Here is a 24,410-nt window from a genome sequence, read left to right as displayed (position 1 = left end):
ACAAATATGCAGACCACGTCATGGCAGCTCTTTAACACCTCTCCCCTTCAGGCTGCTCCTTCAAACGCTGTTTCATCTGAGAGAGACACCGTTCCCACAGCTACTTGGAGATACTCCTTGAAATTTAATAGCAGCAAGTGATGGCAAAGAGGAAGGAGTATGAGAGGTGTAGGTAAATAAGGTCTGTAGAAAGAGGATGAGAAAGAAACCACCTACTGTGAAAAGAAGCTTGATGCAAGGTGGAGAGGGACAAGTAGGGAGCAGGTGAAATGGGGGAAAGTGGGGAGATAGAAAAAATGAGAAATAAAAAAGGCTGAGAGACTTCCTTCCATTGTCAGCAGGGTAATATTAAGCCTGACAACCTTCTTCAGAGAACAACTTTATTTCTCTAAACCTGAGGCCAGTCTGGAGAGCTGTAAAGTTCATTGAATGAACCAAGGCTGAGATTTTCTGTCCTATACTCAACAGGCTTAAAAAGAAGGATTCTTCTATCACATGAACATCAAAACTGCTTTTTCTTTCATTTCTTTTAAGGAGGAAGGCAAGAAGAACAAAATTCATGAACTTTCACCACCCTAATGACTCCACAAACTCAGAAGATTTTGTCACAATGTTAAAAGACAATGTAAAAACTTTAAATTTTGCCTTGACCACCCTAGAGCCAGGCTCTGTATCAAACCACGTCTGGATTAATCCTCCCCTTCCCAGGCACATCCATTTATTCCACACAAAGCTTGCAGCTCTCTGGGTCTCCACAAAAGAGATCATTTGCAGCTACAGAACTGCAGTTTAGGTGCTTAGTCACACTCCACATTCTCTTGGCAAAACCTCCTTCCAAACAGGGGCTGAATAATGGGAATTTACTGAGTCACTCCAGTCCAACCTATGGACTGTCATCATCACCCACAGCTCCTGGATTATGCAACTGCAGCAACCCTGTGGAACTCCTCTGTTAGAAAATGCTGATTTGTTGCAAGTGAGTCACAGGAGAAATTTAATGAAAAGTAATCCTTCCAGGGAACATCTTTCCCAGCTATTCTGCTACTGACTCCAGAGGGCTGCCAGACCCTTGAAAGCTCACCCACGCAGCACGGGAAACAATGTGGAAACAGGGCTGAAATGTTTCCCTGCCACTTTCTCTCCCTTTTGGATGTGCAGGGTTTTCTTCTCTTACCAAGCTCAGTACTCTTAACCTCCTGGGGAAGAGACTGCCTCACAAAAAACCAGCATTTCCTTCTTATTTTTGTTGTTTCTAGAAAGAAAAATCCTTCCCCGAAATAGGCTATACATGATTTTTAATACACTCTTTAAATCAGGTATACTTTTGAAAGTCTAACACTGTCTTTATTATTTCTGTTACCCTTTCTAGCAGCATATTTATCATCCTAAAAGGTCTCAGTGTAAGATGAACCCATCACCCACCTTGCCATGACTGTACAGTTAAAGCAACTTGCAGCAGTCCCTCCTGTGCAGACACCGAGCATTATTTCCATCAGTGCCTCTGCTTTGCAGGGTGATTCTGCACAAAAACATTGTCACTCTCCTGATAAATGACTTGCATACACAAAGCCATTCGTACACTACAAGCTTTGCAGACCACTGATTTTATTTCTCTCTTCATTAAAGAACACATTTTTCCCCCCATTTAATGCATTTTAAAGCATCTCTCTAATGAGTTCACATACTAAACATTAATATTTCTTTCAACACTTTTCCATTAGCTGTGTCAAACCGAATCTCGTGTCATTTGTCATGTTGCACTGAGGCTCTGATAATTAAGAAATGTGTTGCTGCTGTTGCTGCAATGATGAGCACAGCTGTACAGGAGTGTTTGGTGGTGCCTCTGTGGTGTTTCTGGCTCGGTCTGAGAGCGATGAGCGTGTACACGGTGCTGTGTGTGCACTGTGCAATGTCTCTGGGTGCTGCCATGCATCCCAAACACTCTATCTATGCACACCCCATGCATAATTCAGCCTGTGCTTTATCATGGATTTTCCTGGAGTGCCAACCTAGCTCATGAAGAGGGGAAGGGCAGTCAACAGCTTGTGGTGCCCTGTTGCTCCCTGAGATTTAGCATGCAAAGCACTTGCCTTTGCAGAATCACAAATATTTCCACAGCACAGACCTCTCTGGGCAGGTTTAAATATTGCACAGTCTAAGCTAAACATCCTGACACAAAATGTTTGCAGTCCCTGGCTTCTTAAATTTTTTAGCATCATTTTTGGTTGTTTTCTCCTCAGAGACCACAATGCTAACACACCAGTTAGCTCTGTGCTCTCTCTGTGCTCTCTCTGTGCTCTCTGCTCTCTCACAGGCAGCTCTGCCTGGCCACCTGTCCCCACTCTGGGAATTTCTTGCTGTGGAAAGCAATAAATGTGGAACCACAGGGAGTGCAGGAGGGGGTGACAGGGGTGCAGGGACTGAGTGACAGCTGGCATTCAGCCCTAACCCCAACAAAGGAGCTCTGGGGATGGGAAGAGAGGGGGACAGTGCAGGGGGAAGTGTTTGAGAGGCCACAGAGAACAGGTAAGGAGCCTTTCAGTGCTCCACTGCTCATTCCAGGGTGGCATTGTCATCCTTAACCACCTACAGTACCTAGAGCAGCATCTTCTGCAGAGAAAACATGCTCTCTCTAGAATGTCATCATCCTGAACCCAACTTTGCAGAAAGAAGCTATATATTGATTTTTCACACCCTTTCCCCAGCTCCATCTTCAGTCTATGGAGAGACACACTGCACTCTTCTCTGCATAGGAAGCTCACTTGTTTCCAGAGGCATCAGCTATTCACAAATGTTAAAATTAGAACTTAGGTCTGCTTATGGAAATTGAATTTGTCCAGAAAAGCTGTGGCTGCCCCATCCTTGGAAGACTTCAGGACCAGGTTGGATGGAGCTGTGAGCAACCTGGGACAGTGGGAGGTGCCCCTGCCAATGGCAGGGGGTTGGAACTGGATGGTCTTTAGGGTCCCTTCCAACCCAAATTATTCTGTGATTCTACGTTACAAAGGGGAAAAAAAAAGGTACTTTATACTTTCTGGTTTTTATACTTTACTACACAGCTGATCATTTGAATAGCAGTTAATTACTTCACTTTTCTCTCTTTACCTGATCTGCTTTCTGACTCAAATGAAGAATTAGAGGAGCAGTGCAGTATTGTAAAATCTGTTCCCCTACAAATGAAGCAACTCCCTTGTTTTAACAAGTGGGTTTGTTTGCACATGGGGTTGTTCTGGTTGCTGGTGGTTCCCTCAGCTCCAAGGAAACTGGGTCTGTTCCCTGAGATTGATGGATTCTCACAGCCCTAGGCTGCCATGAGCTGGGAACACACATTTTTTATCTGCATAATGGTAAATAACGACCCCTTTATTGCTCATTAGTCACACACAGTTGGGCTCATCTGTGCTGCCATCCAGCACCTCCAGGATGTGCAGAAGCCAACAGGGGGAGCGAGGAGCAGGGAGGACACACTGATTGTGCTGCCACAGCTGGAGCTGGATGCAAAGCTGGATTCCAGGCTGGATTCCAGCACCTGGCCCGGTGGGAGGTGTCCCAGCCCATGGCAGGGCTGGCATGAGGTGGTTCAAGGCCTCTTCCAACCCAAACCATCCTCTCAGCCCTGCACTGCCCCAAGGTGGGACTGTCCCAGTGCAGCTGCACCTTCTGCTGAGAGCAGCAAACCTGGGGACATGGGGAGTTCCCTCTGCTTTCCCTCTGCCACCTGGAGCTCCTGAGCAGCAGGGACCTCTCTCAGTGCTGGCTCTGTCACACAAAGCTGGACACGGGTGGGGAACAGCTGGGAATGCAGGACAGTCCCAGCTCCGCTTTGGATTTCATCTGTTTTTGCATCAGGAAGGTCAATTAATCAACTCATCAGAGTGGGCTGATGAGAAATGTGCTTACCTGAGACAGGTAGAACACAGAATAGATTCACTTTGCAAATTAGAAAAAAGCCTGAATCGGTGAAGTTCTTTTTTTGCAGGAAGAATTCTCTCTCAAACAATTGTGCCTTTTTAAAAAAATCATTTTCTGCAAGCTCCTTTGTCCACAGAGAGTAGCTGGATTCTAAAAATCACTATTCTTAAGAAAAAACAGCACCACCACCCTCGCAGTTCTAATTTATTAGCATGTTATCCAGGAAGATCTCAGTAACCTTCACAAATCAGGTCTGGCTGCCACATGCCCTCCATTATGGACCTCACTAATATCTTTAAATCACCAGCGACATTGGTAACTTGATAATGTTCCTTCTGATTTACACTACTGCAAAACTGAAGCAAGTTTGCCCTTTTAAGTAATTTATTTCCCCTTTTATTGCAGCTCCAGAGCAAACCCAAGATTTTCTCTGACTTATAGTAGAATGACCCATGTGTGAAAAATATCTCCCTCTATCAATAAACCCCAATTAAAATTTATCATATTCTTCCATGTGTCCCATTCATCAAAGCATTTCTTTACATTTACATTCTTCCTACAAAGAGCTTGTGATATTTTTATTTAAAAGAAAATTATATCAGAATTCAATACAAAAAAATCAAAAAGAATTTTGTCTATTCACACTGGAAATGTGATGCTGTTGATTTAAAAGTTCATGTTTCCAAGAACACGTACGTGTAAGAGTTATGCTGAAGACATTCAATTAACACAATAAATATCACCTCAAGTTGTTAGATGTATCTTTTGTGATCTGATACACATTTCTCACACTGCAATGTTTATTGTGCTGGAAAAATATAAACAACCATTTTCAAATGCGGATTTGTGAAGAAGAATGCCAAAAAACAAGGCCCAAATTGAAAATAATCCTTTGAGCATCCTATTATTGGACTGAATTTTTTGATCTCAGGCTTGTGATGTGTCAGTTATTTCGGAGAACTTAAGGAAGTTTTACTGGTATAAAATTGGCATAGGATAAAGGTCAGCCTATTTATTTTTAATGACTTAAGTGAAATTATTTACTACTCATTTTACAGGCTGAAAGTGCATTCTGCAGTATTTATTCCATTGGAAGAAACAGAAAAAAAGGGACCACCCTAATTTTTTTCCCCCAAATAATACTCTGCAACTGGGGACAGCTTAACAACTGCACCAATACAAGATTTAAATCCCACCAGGGCATTGGCTGTTCAAAGTTTGAGCTGACTGTCACTTGGGGCTGGATGCTGAGAGGTGCTGAGCAAAGAGCCAAGATCCTGCAGGGAAAGGGACACAGATACCACACCCCAAAATTTACACACAAACTCTGATCCAGAAGTGGGAAGATGCCAGATCAAGTCACAGGAAGATTTGTAATTCTCACTCTGTATTCTGTTTTGTTGTTGTTGTTGTTTTATATATTCCTTTTAAATATTTCTTGGTCACTGAAGCTATGAAAATTCCATTCATTTCTCTGCCATTGCCTACTTAATGAGGTAGACAAACATTTTATTATTCCCCTCTGATGAATACACAAGCACCAAAACCCAGAGCTGAACAGAGAAACAAACAGTAAATTATTTCAATCCTCTTAATTCTCTGCTTTTTTGGCAGAAATGCTGTAAGTCATTTTAGTTTAGCAGCCACAGATGGAAGACAGATTTCTTTTTAAACTTTGGAAATGTTAAAGCTGAATGAACTAACAAAAGACATTTTTACCTAAAGAAGGGGAAAATAAAAGAAGAACTTTTCAAATATTACACAGGCTATCAGATAATTTTTATGGGTTTTTTTGCCATGACTGAACACTAATTTTTTTGGGAGGACAACTTTCCCCTGTCCAATCGAAATGCAGGCAAGTCCCATGAATCCCAATAAACTGAAATAACCTTTTCCTCCAAACTCCTTCCCCAAAATTCTTGAAGAGTTGCCTGTGGTTGAACTGGAATGCATCTGGAAGTGTTTGAATTAAGTGCAGCTTGCCCAAAAGACAGCTTGGCTTCCTGCAGAGGTGTCAAGGATAAGAGGATTGTGGTGGACAGAGCATTGTTGCTGTGAGTTAACAGGGAGCTGAAGCGACACTGGAATACTCATCAAAGTTCCTAAGGGCTGCTCCCTTCCAGATGGGCAGAGAGTGGCTCTGAGGGCAGCTGAAATATCTTCTAGAAGTGCTGAAATATCTTCTAGAGGTGCTGCAGGACACATTTGCTGTTTGACTCTCCTGCAGGGAACAGCTCCATTTACCTCAACAACATCACCTGCACCAGGTGATTGTCTCAGAGTTTCACCAAAGCTGCAGCCCTGGAGTTACAAGAGGCTCTACTGCTGTCAAAAATCAGCATCTTGTTCATTTTGCTCTGCAACTTGAATATGTGTCATTCTGTGCCTACATGAATTTTTCAGGTACACTGTTAGTGTTAATTTTTGATTGGATGTGGAAGTGTCAACTCCCACAGGGTGCAATTAATAACACATGTCAAATTGGGAGATAATAAATGTAGGAAAGTGATGCATCAGGTGCTTGTATTTTCCATTATCAAGAAAAGATTTATGATTTTTAAAAATTGTTTTCATTACACTTTTTGAGGAGAAAAAGGAATTTCATACCTTAAGGCTGTATATTCTCTTCATTCACTTGAAAAACCACAGAGGTGCAATACCTAGAATAAAGTCTGCCCAGCTGCTGGTGCCTCTGTAGATGTGTTGGATCTTTTCCCACAAAGCCCCACCCTGAATTGTTCCATTTTCCACATCCCTCCAGGAGCCCAGAGGGATGTGGCAGGCCTTTGGGGGTGTGCAGAGCAGAGCAGCTGTGGGCAAAAACGTGGGCTGCAAACTGAGGAACCACATGAGTTACACCTTCCTTGACAGCTGGGGCTGTAAGAACATGGTCCACTGGAGCCAAAAAAATCCTGACAACTCAGCTGAGAGCAGGAGCTGAGGGCAAGAGCACAGGAGTGTCAGTATTACACTGAGATCTAAGTGTAGCTCTGACCCACAAGCGTGAGTAACAAAATTCTCATTGATTCCAATTAGAGAAGGCTTGGGTCTATTTACTGTAACTGAGTCGATTCTCAGAAAAATAATTAATTCCTTGTCATGTCTCACGTGTATTGATTTTTGTAATTACAACGGAATTGGAGGCAAGGGTGCAGGGGGAAGGAAATGCACTTGATTTGTGTTTAATTTGATGCACAAGCTGTCAAGGACAAAGCGATTGAGACGCCGTGGCCATGCCCAGCCTGGATGCTCTCTGTGCTCAGATGTTGTGTGCCAGACGTGCTGGAGTGCAGGATCCAAAATCACAGCCTGCTCTGACATAATGCAGTGCACAGAGCTGGCTGGCTGCAGCAGCCTCCACAGCAGGCAGGAGAGATGCCCAGGGGGAAGAAGATAAGGACAGGACAAGCTGAATGTCTATCAGTGACTAAGAGGAGCAGACAAAGCAGTAGGATGGGAGAGAAAGAAAATACAAGTTGTTGCTGATAATAGAGCTGCCAGTAGATAATGCAAGGAAAAACAAGGAGTGAGAGAAAAGAAAATACAATATGGCCTTGCTTGGTAATGATTCTGTTAGGAAAAACCAACAGGAGGGAATCAACTTTGTTTCCCATATAATTTCACTAAAATGGCAAGTTAAGGAGCTTTTACCCAGAGGCAAGTCAGCATTTGACTTCTTAACAGGTGACAGTCTCCTTTCCCAAACATGTCTGTGGGAGCAGCTGGCCTGCTCCACTCACACAGATCTGATTGGAACATTCAGTTTCTGTAGCATCACAAAGATATTGTCATCACCCACACAGACACACAACCACCTTTTGGGCTCACTAAAGCCAATGCCTGCCCTGATCCCTGCAGAACCACAAGAAACTGTTTTCAGCCTTTTGCCTAAAAGTACCAGTTCAGGAAGTCTCCAAATCTCATAGCAGCAAAAAAGCTTTTTCTTATACAATAGCCCTGCAAATGAAAGCTGCAAAACAGTCTCACATCCAAACACTAGAAAGAAATGATATATATGAGGGGAGAGGCAGAGCTTAGGGGTGTAAATCAGTCCTGAGTTAAGTACTTTCAGCTAACCATGTGGTATTTTAAACAAAATGAAACCTCCAGGACAGGGAACTATTCTGCATCCAGTTTGTGCAGTTTCTAAAACCTGTTACCTAAAACGACAGCACTCAAAGGCAAATTTTCTCCTGCTGCCCTACCCACAGCACAGGAGAGGAAGCTGCAAACTCATACTTTGAGAAAAGCCAAGAAAATGTGAGAGGTTGTGGCAGTATGTTGGCAGCACTCGGTGACACGATATCCTCCTGGCTGGGAAAGAGCTCTGAGCAAAGTCAGAACACAACAAACTGTGAGGCACTAATAAATAACCAAAAGGCAGTGATGGATGACAGCAGATCTGTCTCCAGTGGAATTATTGGTGAGAATACTGAAAATTCTTTCCCTCTTAATATATTAAACTCTTTGTTTGGGGCCGAGTTGATGCTGCCAGAAAAGTCTTTTAACACAGCCAGCATAAATTTCAGTGGGTGTTTGAAGCAGGAGAGCCTGGGTTGTTGAAAAAGCAGCCCCCAGAAAGGCTGCTGCCTGCAGAAAACACATCAGCCCTGCTCAGCTGGGAAATCATTTGATCTATTTTATATCATCCACCCCGTCACTGAGGAGGCAAATATGGGTATGAAATATGGACACGGAGCAAAACATAAAGAGAGACTTAATAAAATGAGTAATTATGTTTTCCCTAAACCCTCTCATGCAAGCAGGAGGCACATACCATCATAAATTCAGCACAGTGCCCGTTGCAGTGTGTGGGAAAGGGAAAAGGCCCTAGAGCCAGGCCCTGTGAGCACATCCCTGCGAGGAGGGATGGACAGGGCAGGGTGAGGAGCAGCCAGAGGCAGGAGGAGATGGGAATCTGGAGCTGCTCTGTGCCCTAACACTGGGCAGTGACAGAACTGATGAAAGAGTCAAACATGGCTGGCACAGCACCTTTCAAAATTCAGCTCAAGTCCTCAGTGACAAATTTTCCAGTGCTTTAAGCTACATCAATAAATTAAAATAAAAAATAAACTAAAAAGAAGGAAGGACACAGCGAAACAGAATAATAGAGTACCCAAGGATCAAGGAAAAGCTCGTGCTAGAAGCACTAACTGATTTTTCTTTGGCATTTGAAATTTCAGTGTTTAAATTGCAAGCCTGCTAAACTCATGATCCTACAGCACCAAACATAAAAATATGTATACTTTTTACACCCAAATGCCCACAACACCAAAAAGTTTCAGCTTATTTCTAAACACGTTTTTAAAAAGATGAGTAGAAAACTGGAAATACAAACATTTTTATTTTCCCAAACTATTGTAAACTTCTGGCTATTCAGCCCTTAGCCTAATTTACTCTCTGGCTACTTCACAGAGATGACATGACAACAGTGACTAACTCACAGCCAGTGCTAGAATTCAAGCTGTAACACAGAAACATTGGGACTGTGGACACAGACAAGGAATGAGAACTGAAGCCAAGGACACACGTTTGAGCAAGAGCAGAAAAAATTAAAGCAGACATGACACAGTGGGCTGTGAAGAATTACACTTGGATATGAACCCTGCTGAAAACAAGTCTCCCTCCATATGGAAGTCTGACTATACCTAGGTCTTCCTACAGGAAAATCAGGTACAAGTGCAGGACTCTGAACCTTCTCCACTGAAGTTGGTGGCAAAATTTCCACCAGCTCCACTTGGAGCAAGAGTGAGCCCCCAGGCTTAAGGATAAAAACATGCATTTCAAAATGTTATGTGTAGATGCAGTGAATAAAATCAAACAGAGAAATCCAGCAAGCAATGTAGAATAAAAAGCACCATTATTGTAAAAAAGCTCGTTGTTTCCCAGAGAAATCCATCCTGGTGGATGGTCAGCAGGACCTGGGGGCAGCATGCTAAGGAGATATCTCTCTTTCCTTTCAATGGGAACTGTGTTTTGCTTCTATGCAGCTCAGGCACAGGGGAGGGAAGGGCACACTCTGCTGGTCACAGCACCTTTTACACTGACAGCTTTTGAACAACCTGAGTGCTGAAAATAACCCTCATCCCACGCCATCTGGAGCTGAGTAGGTGCCCACACCAGGCTGCTGCTGACTTCTCTCCCCCTGAGTGTCAGTGAGGGTGGCACTGATGCTGTCAGTGGATTCTCTCATGTTTAAACATCAGCCTACCTGCTGCAAGAGCTCTTTCTCTCCTGAAGGACAATTTTACCAGTGTAACATATGGTCAAAAACTCTTTACCTTAGGCTTTTCATCCAGTATTTGCTGACGAATCTCCTTGTGTTTTTCTACAAGTTTCTCCTGCCTTTTACTCTGAGCATCTTCTAGCTGTCAGAAAAGAGCAGAGAATCTTTTTGCATGGGTTGCACATCCTCACTCTCCCACCTCCTCCCCAACAAACATTCCACCCATCAAAATTAAAGTGTTCTCAGCAAAACTAAGAACAATTCCAATATAAAATTACACAAATTACACACCACTAAGGACAACTGTTCAACAGTTGGGTGTGGACATATCAGACTTCACATCATATAAGATTCAGGACCAGAAATGTCTAAAGACTTCCTGCAGACTTCTAATGTTATTAAATTATAAATTTTGGGATTCACTTAATAATGCACGTAATAATTCTTACTTCTTTACATAAATGTCAAACTACCATATGCACTCAGACACAAAACATGCTTAGTTTACTAATTCTTTAGGTTGCTTCCTAAATCAAGGTTCTTCTAAGCAAGAATAGGCCAACTTTTGAACCTATCTTTGCATTGAAATTAAGACAATTCAATGGCTGCACACATTCCATAGTGATTTTATACCCCAAAGCACTGCAGTGCATGATTTCAGCCTGGTGTCAACCACTTGCAGCTTCAGAAAAGTTAACAACTGTAATGGAATTCTTTAATTTGTGTTTACAGAACTCACAGAATGCTTTTTTTACATTTCAGTAACTATACAAATGCAATTAAAGTTAAAATATACTCTGCAATTAAATATTCATTGACTTTCCTTATGCAATCTTTGCATTTGTGACACAGCAAGCCCATTAAAAAAATGGGTGCATTTTCCATGAATACACACAGGATATTCAGAGATGAAATTGTATTAAAATCATCCCTCCTCAGCACCTTCCCCCAAACGCTGACTAACAATCAATGAGGAGCTGTCTGAAAACCCAGTTTAACTGGAATGTGAAGTCTACACCGCATCTGCTGAAAGTCAGCAGGTGTGGAATCTTTATGCTGAAGCTCAGAATCTGCAGTTGAATGTCATCTAAAAGATGAGAGGTGACATTTTCTCCCCCCAGATGCAGCACAAGCCCCTGGCCTGACATACCCTCTTTATGTACTGCACCACCTCCTGGATGTAGGACCGGATCATTTCCGTCTTCTCCCTGGGGGAAGCAGGTTATTGGAGTCAGTGACATCACACCAAGGCATTTTAACTCCCTGCAACCCTTTGTCTAATCAAGGCCATCTTTAAGGATCTGCCTAATTAACTTCTCTGCACTCCCTGAATGCATCCTTGTACCAGGCTGAACCTTTATTGTGCACAGGGCTGTGCCTTCCCCGTGACCTGCACAACATCCCCCTGCTCTTCCCCAAGGGGCTTTTCCTACAGGATAAAGCCGTGTTTTCCAGGTGCTGGTGGTGTTCCCAGTCCCAGATGTCAGCCTGGGAGCTGCAGAGCCCTGAGCAGAGGCACAGTGCCACGGTGTGGCAGAGGAGCAGCCTCTGCCAGAGCAGGCACTGCTGGCAACAGCCCCCCGGGAGCTGAACTCAGGGGGAATTGAACTTTATGTCACACTCTGAGAGTTATTTGGTAACCATCAGTCAAAGGCTGAACACAAAACCCCCCAGAGGGGTAAAAATGCACATAAAATAACGATTTGTGGCTACTTCAGTTGATCAGTTTCAGGCCAGTTACTCCAAATCCTGACTGCCTCAGCCAAGACCTGTGAACTGTTCCTCAGGTGGCATTAAAATTAGGAGGATTTAGGCAAGGCCTGGCTGGGTGTAAAAATATTAAATAAGAACAATTAATATTAATATTAATGGATTATTATCTGTGTAATATTCCTTCCCAAACATGTGTAAAAGCCTTAGATGAACAAGAGTAGCCAGAATGATTCAAAAGGGATTCACTGAAGGTCTCACACCTCTCTGCCCTGCTCCCAAAGAGAGGACAAGCTGTGTCACTGACAGGGGAAAGCTGACATTCCCATGGAGTTCCCACCTCATCTCTTTCAAGGGCTCTTTGAAAAGCCTGACAGAGGAAAGTCTTTGGGAAAAATGAGGAAAAAAAAAAGAAAGGGAAAGAGAAAAGAACTGCTACTTGTCTGTCCCTGAGCCTCACTAGTGCCTCATTTACCTCTCAGCAAATCATTTCCTACTGCAATTGATTTTTACTGCTGCAGCATTTCCATAATGGCCAACTCCTTTTTTCTAATATTAATTCCATGCCCTCTGAATAGCTCTAACTATATTAAGTATTTCTCCCTCTTTTTCATAATAAATTTTTCTCATGTTTTTTTTTTATAGAATGTTTATTGAAATTTTTAATGATTGATTCTTAAACTACCTGAAATACTTCATTGCTTCCTTTCAGTGTTACCAAATACAGATTCTCTCTTGAGAGGCTCCAAAACCTGTGTAAACCTACAGAAAACCAAACACAGTTGTGCCTTTGTTACGTGGTAAAACTCAAACATTAGAGGGTTTCTTGTTTTGTTTTGTTTGTTCCTCTTGTATTTTTAACTGCTCTAAAGTAAAGACTGGTAACAAGAATAGCAGTGCAAGATTAAAATGCTCCATTTTCTTTTTGAGCTGCTTGCCAAAACAAATGAAAGAGGACAAACAAACCTGGATAGTGTGCCCTTGGGAAGAACATAATCAACTTGCACAACTGCAGTTTGTGCTGTCTGGGGGTGCATAAATGGAATTAGTATTGCTGTGCCTGCACAGGGATGCTGCACCCTCAGAGCTCAGCTTTCCCCAAAGTGTCACTGTCATTGGTGCGGGATCATTAGCAGTGACTGAGGGGAGTTTATCCCAAAAACAGAGTAAACCTCAGCCTGGTGCTGCCATTGCTTCTGGAGAGCAGCTTTAATAGAGTTAAGAGGAAAAGACAGCTCACAAATAGAAACCCAAGTTAAAATGCAGTCCAGCCCTGCAGGAACAGGAGCATTAAGGCTATTTGCTCAGAGGAATGCTGCCTGGATGAACAGCATTTTGGGGAACTGCTCCATAAAGTGCTCCCAGGAACAAACCAACTCCACACTGCAGCACCTCTGCTGCTGACCCAGGCTCTCCCTGCTCACAGAACAGGAGATTGGATTAGCCCCAGGAAATGAAATTATTATCAGGGAAAGGACTCTGGTGAGGTCTGACTAAAGGCTGCCTTGGATTTAGGGTCGAGACCTTCCTTTGATTTACCAGCTGTGAAAAATCTTGTATAAGGATGTGAATCTACGGATATACTTACTCTTCCATTTGATTTTTATCCTTGGACTTTGCTTCTGTGATCTTCTCCTGTCTCTTCTTGTCCATTTTTTTCTTCAGTTCTTTCTTTTCTCTAAAGTATAAAATATAAAGGGAAGTTCAAAAAGTATCTCAACAAATCCCACAAGGAGCAGCAATCAATGATAAAGGGAACAGCACTCACTTTTCACATGTTTCTTTCAGTTTCTTTAGCTGGTTGTTCTGACACTCCTCTGCTACATCTGTCAGCTTCTGAATTAGCTAGAAAAAATCCCGAGAAATAAAAATATGTATTTCCAGCTAAACATCATAGAGGCAAATTTCCTCAAAAGTCTGCAGCAGGCATGAAAGTGTTACACCATTCCCAGATTAATCACCAATGATCAAAAGCCAGTAAACATTATTATCAGTGTAAACACATTATTAACTTGTGGATTTCAGCCAGAAGGGTGCATATCCAACTCACACAGAAACTGCTGCCTCTCTGTATACCAAGGTAATTCAGTTTCACAATATTAAATGTAAAACCAAAATATATTTCTTTTGAAAGCATATATATTTCTTTGCTAGGAATGAAAATGCCTGTGAAAAATCCTAAGGGGTCACAAATTGAATTTACACAATGCTAATTGTCAACTGAATTCCTGTGTCACTGAATACCCAGGTTTTTCTGTGAGGGTTAAAAACATTTCTCTTGTAATGAGGATTATTACAAGGAATGGTTTGGATTTTGGAGTGGTCAGGGGGATGTTGAGAATCAGGCATGACAGCTATGAAAGCCAAGCACAAAGAAGCATAACCTACATTTTGGTCACAGAATGAACAAAGCTCTGAGCCATTGGTTTGAAATCTGCTGTGGGTTCAATCTCCTTTGTGCCCAAGCCAGTAACAAAAGGCACACCCGTGGTGGGGATGCTGACAGCAGAGGAGTCCTGGGGAGGGCTCAGTGAACAGTGAATAAAGTGGCAAATGGGACCCATTTGGTTTGATCACCCTTCTAGATTAAGTCTGATTTTGTAAAATCACCCTCTCAGGGTGATGAGCCAGGAATGTATAACAAGGCATGGTCTGATCCAACTTTTCATTCCTTAGATAAAAGTAGAAAGGTACCAACAATAGGCTCCCCTCTAAAAGAAAGCCATCAGAAAGAATCTCTCAGCTGAAAGGCAAATTTTAATTGGAATATTAACTCCTCACAGCTCAGAGGGAAAAATGCCTGAAGGTTCTGTGCTAAAAAATGAATTTACTGTGCCACCACCTAACAGAATAATGCCAGAAATGTAACTTTGCTTTGAGAAATGCTATTTCCCATTTTGCAATGAGAAACGAGTTACCTCATGAGATAATCCCAACGATGTGGATCTAAAATGTTTGTTTTATAAAAATTCAAATCTCTGAGATGCAGCCACCAGCTGTTACTGGGATGGGGACTGTCCCCCTGTGGTGCAGGTAACTGTGCTCATAGCACACACCCACCCTGGAGCAGCTGGGACTCACACAGGGATGGGGATAAACATCACAGCTCTGTGCTGTGACCCATGGAAATCAGTCTGTGCAGGGGCTTTGCTGAGCAATATCCACACACAAATCACTCCTCTGACCTGCTCTTCTTGGCTGGCAGGGCAGAGGAGACAAATCACTTCACCCAACAGGAGGGAGGCAAAATATCAGGTAATAGAAAAAACTGCAAGAGGGGGTTAAATGGAGTTGAGAAACAGCTTGCACTCCCATAACACCCTTTAAAAATGTTCATTTCTGCCTACAAACATCCATTAGTATCAGCTTCCATCTGCCCAAGCTCCTCTATTCCAGCTCAGAGGGCCTATGATCCTGCTGTAGTTGTCAGCCAAACTCCAGCTGTAAAAACAAAGCTGACTTGGACCAACGAATGCAAAATATTTCTTTACCATATACAGAATATGTCCTGCATCCCCTTAAAGCACTCATCTGCCACAGGAACACTCTTTGGCACAACCCTCGGTCCTGGGGAAAGTTTGAAATTTTCATAGTGTTTCAATTTATTTTCTGGCTAATCCTGGCCCCTTGTGTGTTGCAGGTTTGAAAAAGTGGCAGAACAAAACAGGAACATCATCCAAAAGCTGCAGTAAAACCAGAGTTACGTAACCAGAGGTGGCAGGAATCCTGTTGCCTTTGTGCCTTCCACCCAAAGCCTTCCAAGCTGTTGGAAGAGTTAGTGACATAACAGCCCCTCGAAGCTGCAGCAGAACACAGGCAAGTGAAGCTCTGGAAGGGACTCCAAGAAGAAGGAAGCCCCTGTAAATGAGAATTTGTCCCAGTGCTGTCAGTGCTCACTCACCCTGAGCTCGACACCACAAACCTACCAGCTTGATGTGCTCCCGTTTCTGGTACTTCTCACTGTAATACTGCTCCTGCCTGAGGTTCAGCAGCTGCTGCTGCTGCTTCTCCTTCAGCTCCACCAGCTTCTGGGTCATCTCGGAGTCCAGAGCAGCCAGCTCCTGCTCAATGGTGGAAGAGCTGTGGTCGGGGCTGCTCGTCTCAGACCTGCAAGGACACAGCACCCCCCGAGGGTCTCGGTCACCAGCACCTACACACTGCCTTTATTTATTTAAATTTGCCTTTTTAAGTCAGATATTTATAAGTAATCCATTTCTAAGTTCTTCAGCACCACACACAGAGCAAGAAGTGATTTTAGCCCTAGTAAGTTCAATAATTTAATGAAAAAGAAATTATTAATGATTTATTTATGGGATGGCTACAGCTTTTAAACCTCATTTCACTGACCCACCAGGGTGGTGTCAACCACAGTTAATGAATGAGCTACAAAAGCAACTGCCAAGATTTCCCATGAACAGATGCTCATGGAACTTGTTTATCCACTTCCACACACAACTTGAACTTCAAAGCTGCAGAGCCTTCAGCAGAAGGGGTGAACACTGAGTATTTTGGAAACCGAGTCATCCTTGCACGCACTCAGCAATAAATTTAAAAGCTTAACGTTACATCTGCATTTACCAAACGCTTCACGAGGCAGGAACATCCCTTTATTTGGTGTTTTCTCCCCCCTGCAGGAAATGCCATGCATAGCACACACAGCAAAGTGCTCCATGGGCTGCTGACTTCAGACACCAGTGGGGAGGAAACCTCAGACAGGCAACTCCCAGGAGGAAAACACAATAAGGAAGCTAAAAAGCAACACTGAGGAACTGTTTGGGTCTGATTTACTCTTTCTTAAGACAGAAGGAAGGATAGATGTGACTGTGAAAGGAGATATGATGACACTAAACCTCCCTCCCAAGAGAAAAACAGGCAGCAAACCCAGTATCGCTCTCAGGCCAGCACTAAACCAAACCCAAGGAAAATACATTAAAAAAATAAGATTATGCCGTGTCCCTGCTCTGCTGCTGTGTTTACTGCCATGCTCAGGTGCTAAATCAGTTGCCTGGGAAACGTCAGAACAGCGCAGGAGATGGACAAAACAACAAAACCTTGAACAGGGAGGGCTGACACAGGGAGAAAAATGAGTTTGCTCCTCAGAAATGTGCCGAGATTACAATGCAGAGAACTGGCTCTGCCTTTCTTCTCTCTCCCAGGTTCAAGTGTGCAGCTGCTGTCACTTAGAGTTACTTCACCTGAAAAAATGTGATCCTGCTTTCATCCGTCCGAGGACACGAATCCCAAGGTAGCCTCCTTTTATTTCTTGTATTTTTATTGTATTTGAATATTCTGCTAAGAGGTTAAGTGGTGTCAGTGTGATGGGTGAGGGTAATTTAAACATTACAGAGCCAGAAGACAGCATTAATGAATATTACAGTCAGCATATTATGCCATTACACAACATGTATTTTAAAGCTGACATTTCTCTTGCATTTCTGGAAAAATGAAATCAGGCCTATTTCTAAACACTGGCTAAAATCCTGGCTGTTTTTTATGGGACATGATCATTAAAGAAACTTCAGAGCAACACCAACAAAACACTTATGCATGTGTATAAATAAATATTTCAAACTTCCTGTAGACAATGGCTTTACTGAATCTTGGCTTAATTTTAGACAAGGGCATAAAGCAGAGATTGCTCCTGACCAGAGACAACACATTTTTATGGCCATCTGATACAGGGACTCCTGTGAAGTCGTGATTTATACTTTGCAGTTACAGGCAAATAGTGTCAGCAATAATTTAAGCTGATAAAATCCCCATTCTCCTTGGGATGCAGTGCTCTGTCAGAAGTCTGCTGTTTGAGATAATATGTACTTGCAAGCTTGAAAATCCTTGAAAACATATTCATGCCTTTTTTAAAATTTAACCTCCAGACTTGTCTGTATCTGCACATAAAGCTTCACGTCTGTGACGCCACTGTGGCAGCTCCACGTAGGAGACTGCAGGGTTTTACTGCCTGACATCATCAGTGGTTTGCAGTCAGATCACAACACAGTAAAAAAACCTCTAATCTCTTTTTGCTCAAAAACAAATGAGTCATTTTATTTATTCAGCTTGATTTTCTGCTTAAATGTGAATAGGAGGAAAGACAGAAATGTGCTGTTGTTTTGCCTGCCACTGTCTGTCACACACTTTGGTGATGGAAAACACTGCAGATAAAATATCCCTGTGCTTGCAGTTGACAGCCAGTCATTAAAGGGAGTTTGTTACAGAACCTGGAAGCCTGAAAACTGGCAACAGTGAAAGCCAGCAGAACACAGATATATTGTGAGTGTCAACCTATTATTAAGCTCAATGACATTCTGTCATCAGGAAAGCTGAAATGAATAAGCTCCTGCCCAGGGACAAGTTATGGCCTGAGTCCCAGTCACTTACATTTAGAGGTACCATCAACAAGGTTGGCAGCCAGAGCAGGCTTGCAGTTTTTTTCTCTGATCATCTTCTACCAAAAAGTAATTTTTTTTAAAAAAAGGTCATTCACTACCATCATATTGAAGAACTGCAGCTACATCAATTTCTTGTAAAAGTTAAGAGGATAAGCTTTTGTGCTTATCTAGTTACTTTAAAAAATAAATGATGTAAGACAAAAAGGATGCACCAATGGAAGAAATCAAAGTTCAGTTGCAAGATTATCTGACGTGGATTGGCTCTGTGTGTGTATATGCTTTGCAGGAGTTATAAATTCATCTTTATTAACCTACAGTTCCTTACATTAAGAACAAGGCAATAATTGTGGAAAGAAAACTTAGCAAGAATTCACTGTAACCTTTGCATTTCAAACTGATAAAAAGAAATAATAAATAAATAAAAAGAAAGAAATAATAAATAAATAATATAAAAATTGTTTCAGGACAGAGAAAGAGACAGGGTGGTGCAAGACTTGGAAAGAGAAAGCACAGAAGGGGTGTTCATGCAGAGGCAAAGCTGGCAATCATTAAGGGATCCCCAAGGGGTCTGGATCAATCATCATTCAAGTAGAAGTCAGATGTTTATAATCTCCAGGTGCTTCTTTGCCCTAATTCTACATCTGGTGCCTTCTACTGTGGCCTGAGTTTTTCCAAGGCTCTAACTCAGAGCCAATGCTCTCATCCCCCATTAACCTTCTGATTTTGATTTTTTTCTGTGCTCTGTCAACTCCATATGATTTCTCTAGTGTAAAAGAAGGCCCTAGTAAAGGTCCCCAGCAGCACACTGATGAGGCAGGCTGTGTTTCACCCACCTTTTCTTGCTGTCCCTTTTTGCAGTTTTCTCTAGCACTGCTCTCCGCCGCAGGTAGTCGTTCTGGATCTCGTTGTACTTTGCCGTGTGCTCTTTGATAAGGTCGGTGGTTTTCTTGTGGTGTCTCTTCACCAGGTCCTTCATTTCCTTGTAGTGCTTCTTCTGAAGTTTAACAAAGGATTTCTGTTGTTTTAGCTCCTCAATGGTCTGTGCTTCCACTTCTGCAATGATAACAACAAAAGCCTCTTCAATTTTCCAGCAGTGCAGGATTTCAGTCAGAAGAGCCAGGGATTGCCATGAGCAGGAATGAAACAAAGCCTGCTTGTTTACTGTGGGTAAAGGAAATGTGGCATGAACTGAGTAGTGTTACCTGAAATAAGCTAACTGGATTGAAAGCACTGGGATAAAACAGTTCCACTCTTATTCACTACATTCAGAACAAATTTAGCTTCTGTTCTCACAATAATGCTGCTCTTTTCCCTGTGTTAGATGGTAACTTGGTACTTGTGAAATGACAACAATTTCAACAATTCCCTGCTGGCACCCATCCCATGAAATTGGCACAAACACTGCTTACTTCAAACCTGAGGAAGAGCACTTGGCTTGCACATTTTCCAGGAGTTACTGCACTTCTAATTACTGGAAGAAATGCTGGATGGCCTGTTTCATAAAAAAGATGTTTTTCTTGACAAAAAGCTTATCATTCATGCAGTGTAACCTGTGTAATTGTTACCTGTGAGGACACTCTGGATAAGATCTTCTGTCTTTGCAGGTGCTTTCACGGAACCTAGAGGTAAAAGAGATGTTTAATTCTAATTCTTTTAAAAGAACAGCCCTGACTGTGCTGCTTGACTGTTACACAGGACACACCCTGACATGGGCAGTTATTAATCACTAGAGAAAATACATATTTGGAGCAGGAGAGGAGCAACATAGGAAACATCAGCCCTCTGGCCCAACACAGAAAGGTGACCTTCCAAAAACCCACCTGAGCTGTGTTGTTTTACTGATAAGGAGGACTGAACTCCCTGATACCACTCACACGAGTCACAGGAGTAGAATTAGGCTGACAGTACAACTACATTACATGTTATGATGTCACTGCAAAATCCCTGCACACAGGATGAATCCAGCTCCTTGGAAGTCACTCACATCCTTGCCTATAGAGTCATAAAATTATAAAAATTGTGTTTTACAAGCATTTGCTTTAGGAGGTGTGTCAATACAAGAAGTGCCTAAGACTGTTCTGTGTGTGGAGTAAGATGTCACTACGTGCATGAATGAGGTAGAGTTGTAAAAACAGTTCCAAGAGATTCCTGCATTTGCAACAACAACAAGAAGCCCCAGCATGTTTTCTTGCTTGTGATGAATTTTAGTTTCACCACTAATGCTACTGTTAAGTAGAAGATATTTGGAGCAGAGAAAAGTGGTGGGAAAATTTCTACATCTTTTAGACAAAACAAACACACACAACTTCCCACCTTTGTTCTTTAAACACAAAGCACTTGAAAAAATATTATCCAGACATATTTTTAAAAGATGGGGCTTTTTTTTTTTTTTCTTTCCCTTTCTTCTGTTGCTTGTATTTTTTACCTGGTGCTGGCTGGCTGTGGACAACCTGAGTTGCTGGTTTCGGTGTGAGGGAGGCAGTGAAATTTACCCCATTTTCTGCTGGTGTTGGCCTGGGTTCATTGTTAGCTTCAGATGGTGCATCCCCATGGTCAATCTGAAATCACATGATAATTCACATTATTCTTCCCAATTAATAGACTAAATCTATTTGCAGGTCCAGTTTAGCCTGGTTCTTAAATGTAAAATTCTGCAGATGTTGAATCTAAAAATCATTCTAAAATAAAACAACAGAAGAAGACATCCTCAAGAGCTGTGGTAACCCAGGTGGCTCATTTGTGCAGGGTAAATTTCAAGAAGAAATGGAGCACATATTATTCTGAAAAAAGTATTTTAAGCAGATATAACTCATCAGGGACATTTTTCAGTACAATTTATATTAGCTGCACCAGATGTGAAGGCTGTATTTCATTGAAGAGCCATAAAATCTTTCTAGAAATACCTTAGGTGCTGGCAGGAGAATGCTCCTCCAATCCCTGCTGTGAACAAAACGTGTACACGAGATTACTTTTAAATTTCATAGATACACACAGCACTATCATTATTCACCATTCTCACAAAACAGGAACATCCTTCTGACTCCCAAGATCTTATATTCTTGTAACTACACTCCAAGGATAATGTATAAACAGTACCTCCATTCTGCTGCATGAACACATCTGTGGTATCCAAATATTTAAGCATTTTCCACAATCTTTTCCTTCTCTCCAGTCTCCTGAAAGCTCAGGCTTGCAGCGTGCACTGTACTACACAGTGAACATCTGAAATTGTCCCTGTGACCATCAGGTTTTAAGCAGGCACCTGGCACTCAGCAAACAGAAGGTCATTCAAAGCAATTTTTATTTTGAAATGGCCAGGCCCTGCTTCCTGCTGTCCCTGCGAGGGGCCCGTTGCCATGGTGTCTCAGGGAAGTTTTGGATTTGTTCCTTCAGCTGCTTCCATCTCCTTCTTTGATGGTAATCACATTACATGCAGAGGCAGGATACCACACTTGGGTTTTTTTTTGCCCTGTGATTACTCCACACTTGCAAAATATCAGCCTGTGCTGCATCAATAGAGGCAAAATAGATTTTGATCCAACTGTTTTGTGCTGCTCCTGCTGCTGGTTTCCTTCAGCCTGGCCCTGACACTACACTGTAAATTGCAAAACAATTCCTGTCTCAACAGCCTCATTCCTACCAGGATTACAGGAGAGAAATACTGTAGGCAGAAACATGATGCAATTGAAAACCAGTGCCAACAACTTCATTTATATCAAGCAGGAACGACTGCAATAAAATATGGAAAAACCTCATTTAGCCAACATTTGTAACAGAGGAACAATGTGACAGGCAAAAGCTGCAGCTGTGACACACACAGATGTGGTTATCCTTGCAGCTCTCCTCAGGCTGCAGTTCATTAGTTTAATAAAAACAATGTTTGCTACACAGATCATCAACATTTAATACAAATAAAGCCAGAATTCCCAACTTCTGGCAGTTCTGTGCCTCATTGCATGGGAAGTGGGTATTATCTTCTTTTGAGACCTGGTTTTTATGTGCTGTGAAATGCTGCATCACAGCTTGTTGAGGAACTATTAATATAACCTGTCAGTTTGGGACATAAAACATCCGTTTTCAGAAACTGAAGCAGAAATTTGAGACAGGATCACAAAGTGAATAAGGAATAATTTTCACTACATCAAGCAATCTAATCTCATCTCATTAAAAACCACTTTCTCTTCCCATAATTCGTCACACTATGCCAAAAGAATGTTAAAATAAACATGATTTTTCCTTTAAAAAAAAAGGATTTTTCCTTTTAGGCTGTTTTAAAAACATGATGTAATCCAGCCTTTTAATTTACAGTTTTAATATTCACATAAACTACTTTCTATTTCACATTGCCATGTCCCTTGCAATACAGTGCATTTACTAAGTAGAGAGATCCATACCCACGGAGGAATCTAGATGGTCTATTTTTATTTCTACAGAGTAAAGGAGCTACTTTCAGTCTGGGATTAGTTCTTACCAAGGAATTCTCTGCAAATTCCTTTGGATTGTTCCTCCTGTCTCTAAAGGACACTTGGCAGGGGAAGAGAGGACAACCTTCACTACCTGTATGCTCTTAGAGATTTACAATGTGTTCATTGAAAGGTCCAAAACTCACACTGCAGACATTCCAGTCCCCAAAAAGAACTCTTTTTGAGAACTCTCAGGCCAGGCTGGAGAGCAAGAACTGACCAAGAAAAGTGAAGGTAGGAACTCCTGTCATATTTATGATGGTAACTTTGTAAATAAATTTAGGGAAGACACTGGAACCTCAGCCAGTTCTTCAGCATTCTTTGTTTATGTGATTACACTGGCCATTACCATTAACAGATAAGGTCATGTGAAGACTGAAGAAAGGTTGATTTATTTGGTTAAAACAATTCACTATTGGGTAGTTTATTTCACTGTTGTTCTGTGACAAAACTGTGGAACTTCCTACAGAGGTTGAGTTGAAACTTCTACAGCAAGGAAAACATAGCAAAAACCTCTCAGTTTTCTTCTGACAGCTGCTCAGATCAAAAATGTGTGTGAGAGGAAGGAAAGAGGTGTGGGGAATGGAATTTGTGCTGGGAGGCAGCTCAGCTTTGCACACAATCAATTATAGTGTGTAAGCTTGAAACTGGGCATTGGAAATGTGAATCCAGGTGCAATCAGGTGCTCATTTCTGGCAAACACACTTGGGTTTGTTCAGCTGTGTTGCCACTGAATGTACCTGCAATTATTAATTGATGTGATTGGTGTGGGCCAATGAAAATGAAGAAAACAGACTGACAGATTAGGAAAATATTGTCATCACAAAACATGGTCAGGGAATTCAAGATTTCCAAGTGCAGACTGAAATACCTTACCCAAAAAGTGCTTTTAAAATAGAAGGTGACTCTGGTGAATTCAGATTAACACTGACAGTGGCAGTTTTGTCCCTGTTCCTTGGTGCTCCACCTAACTCAACACACATTTTTAGCAAACAGACCATAATCACTACAGTTTTCTTTTACAAAGTATTTCTGTGCTTCTCCAAAGCAACCACCTTTATCCTGTGAGCTTCCAAGCTCCTTGACAGTCACCTCTCCTACTTCCATTTGCTGCAGAAGACACTCTAAGACAAGAATTTTTCTAACAAATAAGCCTGTATATACCAGGAAAATCTGTGGTTTTTCAAAAGTAAAAATGACCTCTAAGGTATTTAAAGGATTATGTTAAAAAAAGGCTTTGCTATTAATATAGAATCTCATGTGTAGCGTGTCCTAGATAGATGTCTAAGATACTATTGAGCATTTCACAGTGTCCTCATTCAGCAGAACTTGTGACACTGCACAAAGAGTAAATTGTTGGCTACTGAATTGTAATGACTTTCACTCTTCTGGTCTGCTCTGGGAATGTATTCTTGGTTACAAAATCTAGTTCAGCAAGGTTTTGCACATCTGAGAATTGCAGCAGGCAGGCACCAGAGCAGAGGGCAGTTTAGGATTAAAAAGCATTTCTCTGTCTTTGCTAGAGACTGTGCTGAGAGCCTTTTGATCACTTGGTGTGCACAACACCTGGCACAGCCACCTCTGACAGACCAAGCTGATACTATCAAACACTGCTAGAAGTGACAGTGACAGTGTCTGGGACAGAGAGACTGAATGTTTGAACATGCAGAGTCCATCAGAAACCACAGCTGAGCTCTCAATTATACTCAG

General features: G+C 42.0%; 1 protein-coding gene across 2 annotated transcripts in view; it reads right to left on the bottom strand.

Moving 5' to 3' along the window:
* Positions 1-24,410, bottom strand: part of PLCB1 (phospholipase C beta 1) — a 331,414-nt gene that overhangs the window by 46,315 nt on the left and 260,689 nt on the right. For both annotated transcript variants that reach the window (XM_015620526.1, XM_015620527.1), the window contains exons 24-31: positions 20,663-20,795; positions 19,803-19,856; positions 19,071-19,290; positions 15,775-15,955; positions 13,617-13,693; positions 13,437-13,526; positions 11,289-11,346; positions 10,194-10,280 (exon numbers count right to left, since the gene is read on the bottom strand). In XM_015620526.1, coding sequence (XP_015476012.1) covers positions 10,194-10,280; positions 11,289-11,346; positions 13,437-13,526; positions 13,617-13,693; positions 15,775-15,955; positions 19,071-19,290; positions 19,803-19,856; positions 20,663-20,795 — 900 coding nt within the window. The remainder of the gene's footprint in view (positions 1-10,193; positions 10,281-11,288; positions 11,347-13,436; positions 13,527-13,616; positions 13,694-15,774; positions 15,956-19,070; positions 19,291-19,802; positions 19,857-20,662; positions 20,796-24,410) is intronic.

Source organism: Parus major, chromosome 3, assembly GCF_001522545.3.
Source record: "Parus major isolate Abel chromosome 3, Parus_major1.1, whole genome shotgun sequence".
In the NCBI taxonomy this organism is placed as follows: Eukaryota; Metazoa; Chordata; class Aves; order Passeriformes; family Paridae; genus Parus; species Parus major.
The sequence above is the reverse complement of the archived record's forward strand: the minus strand, read 5'-3'. Positions and strand labels throughout refer to the sequence as shown.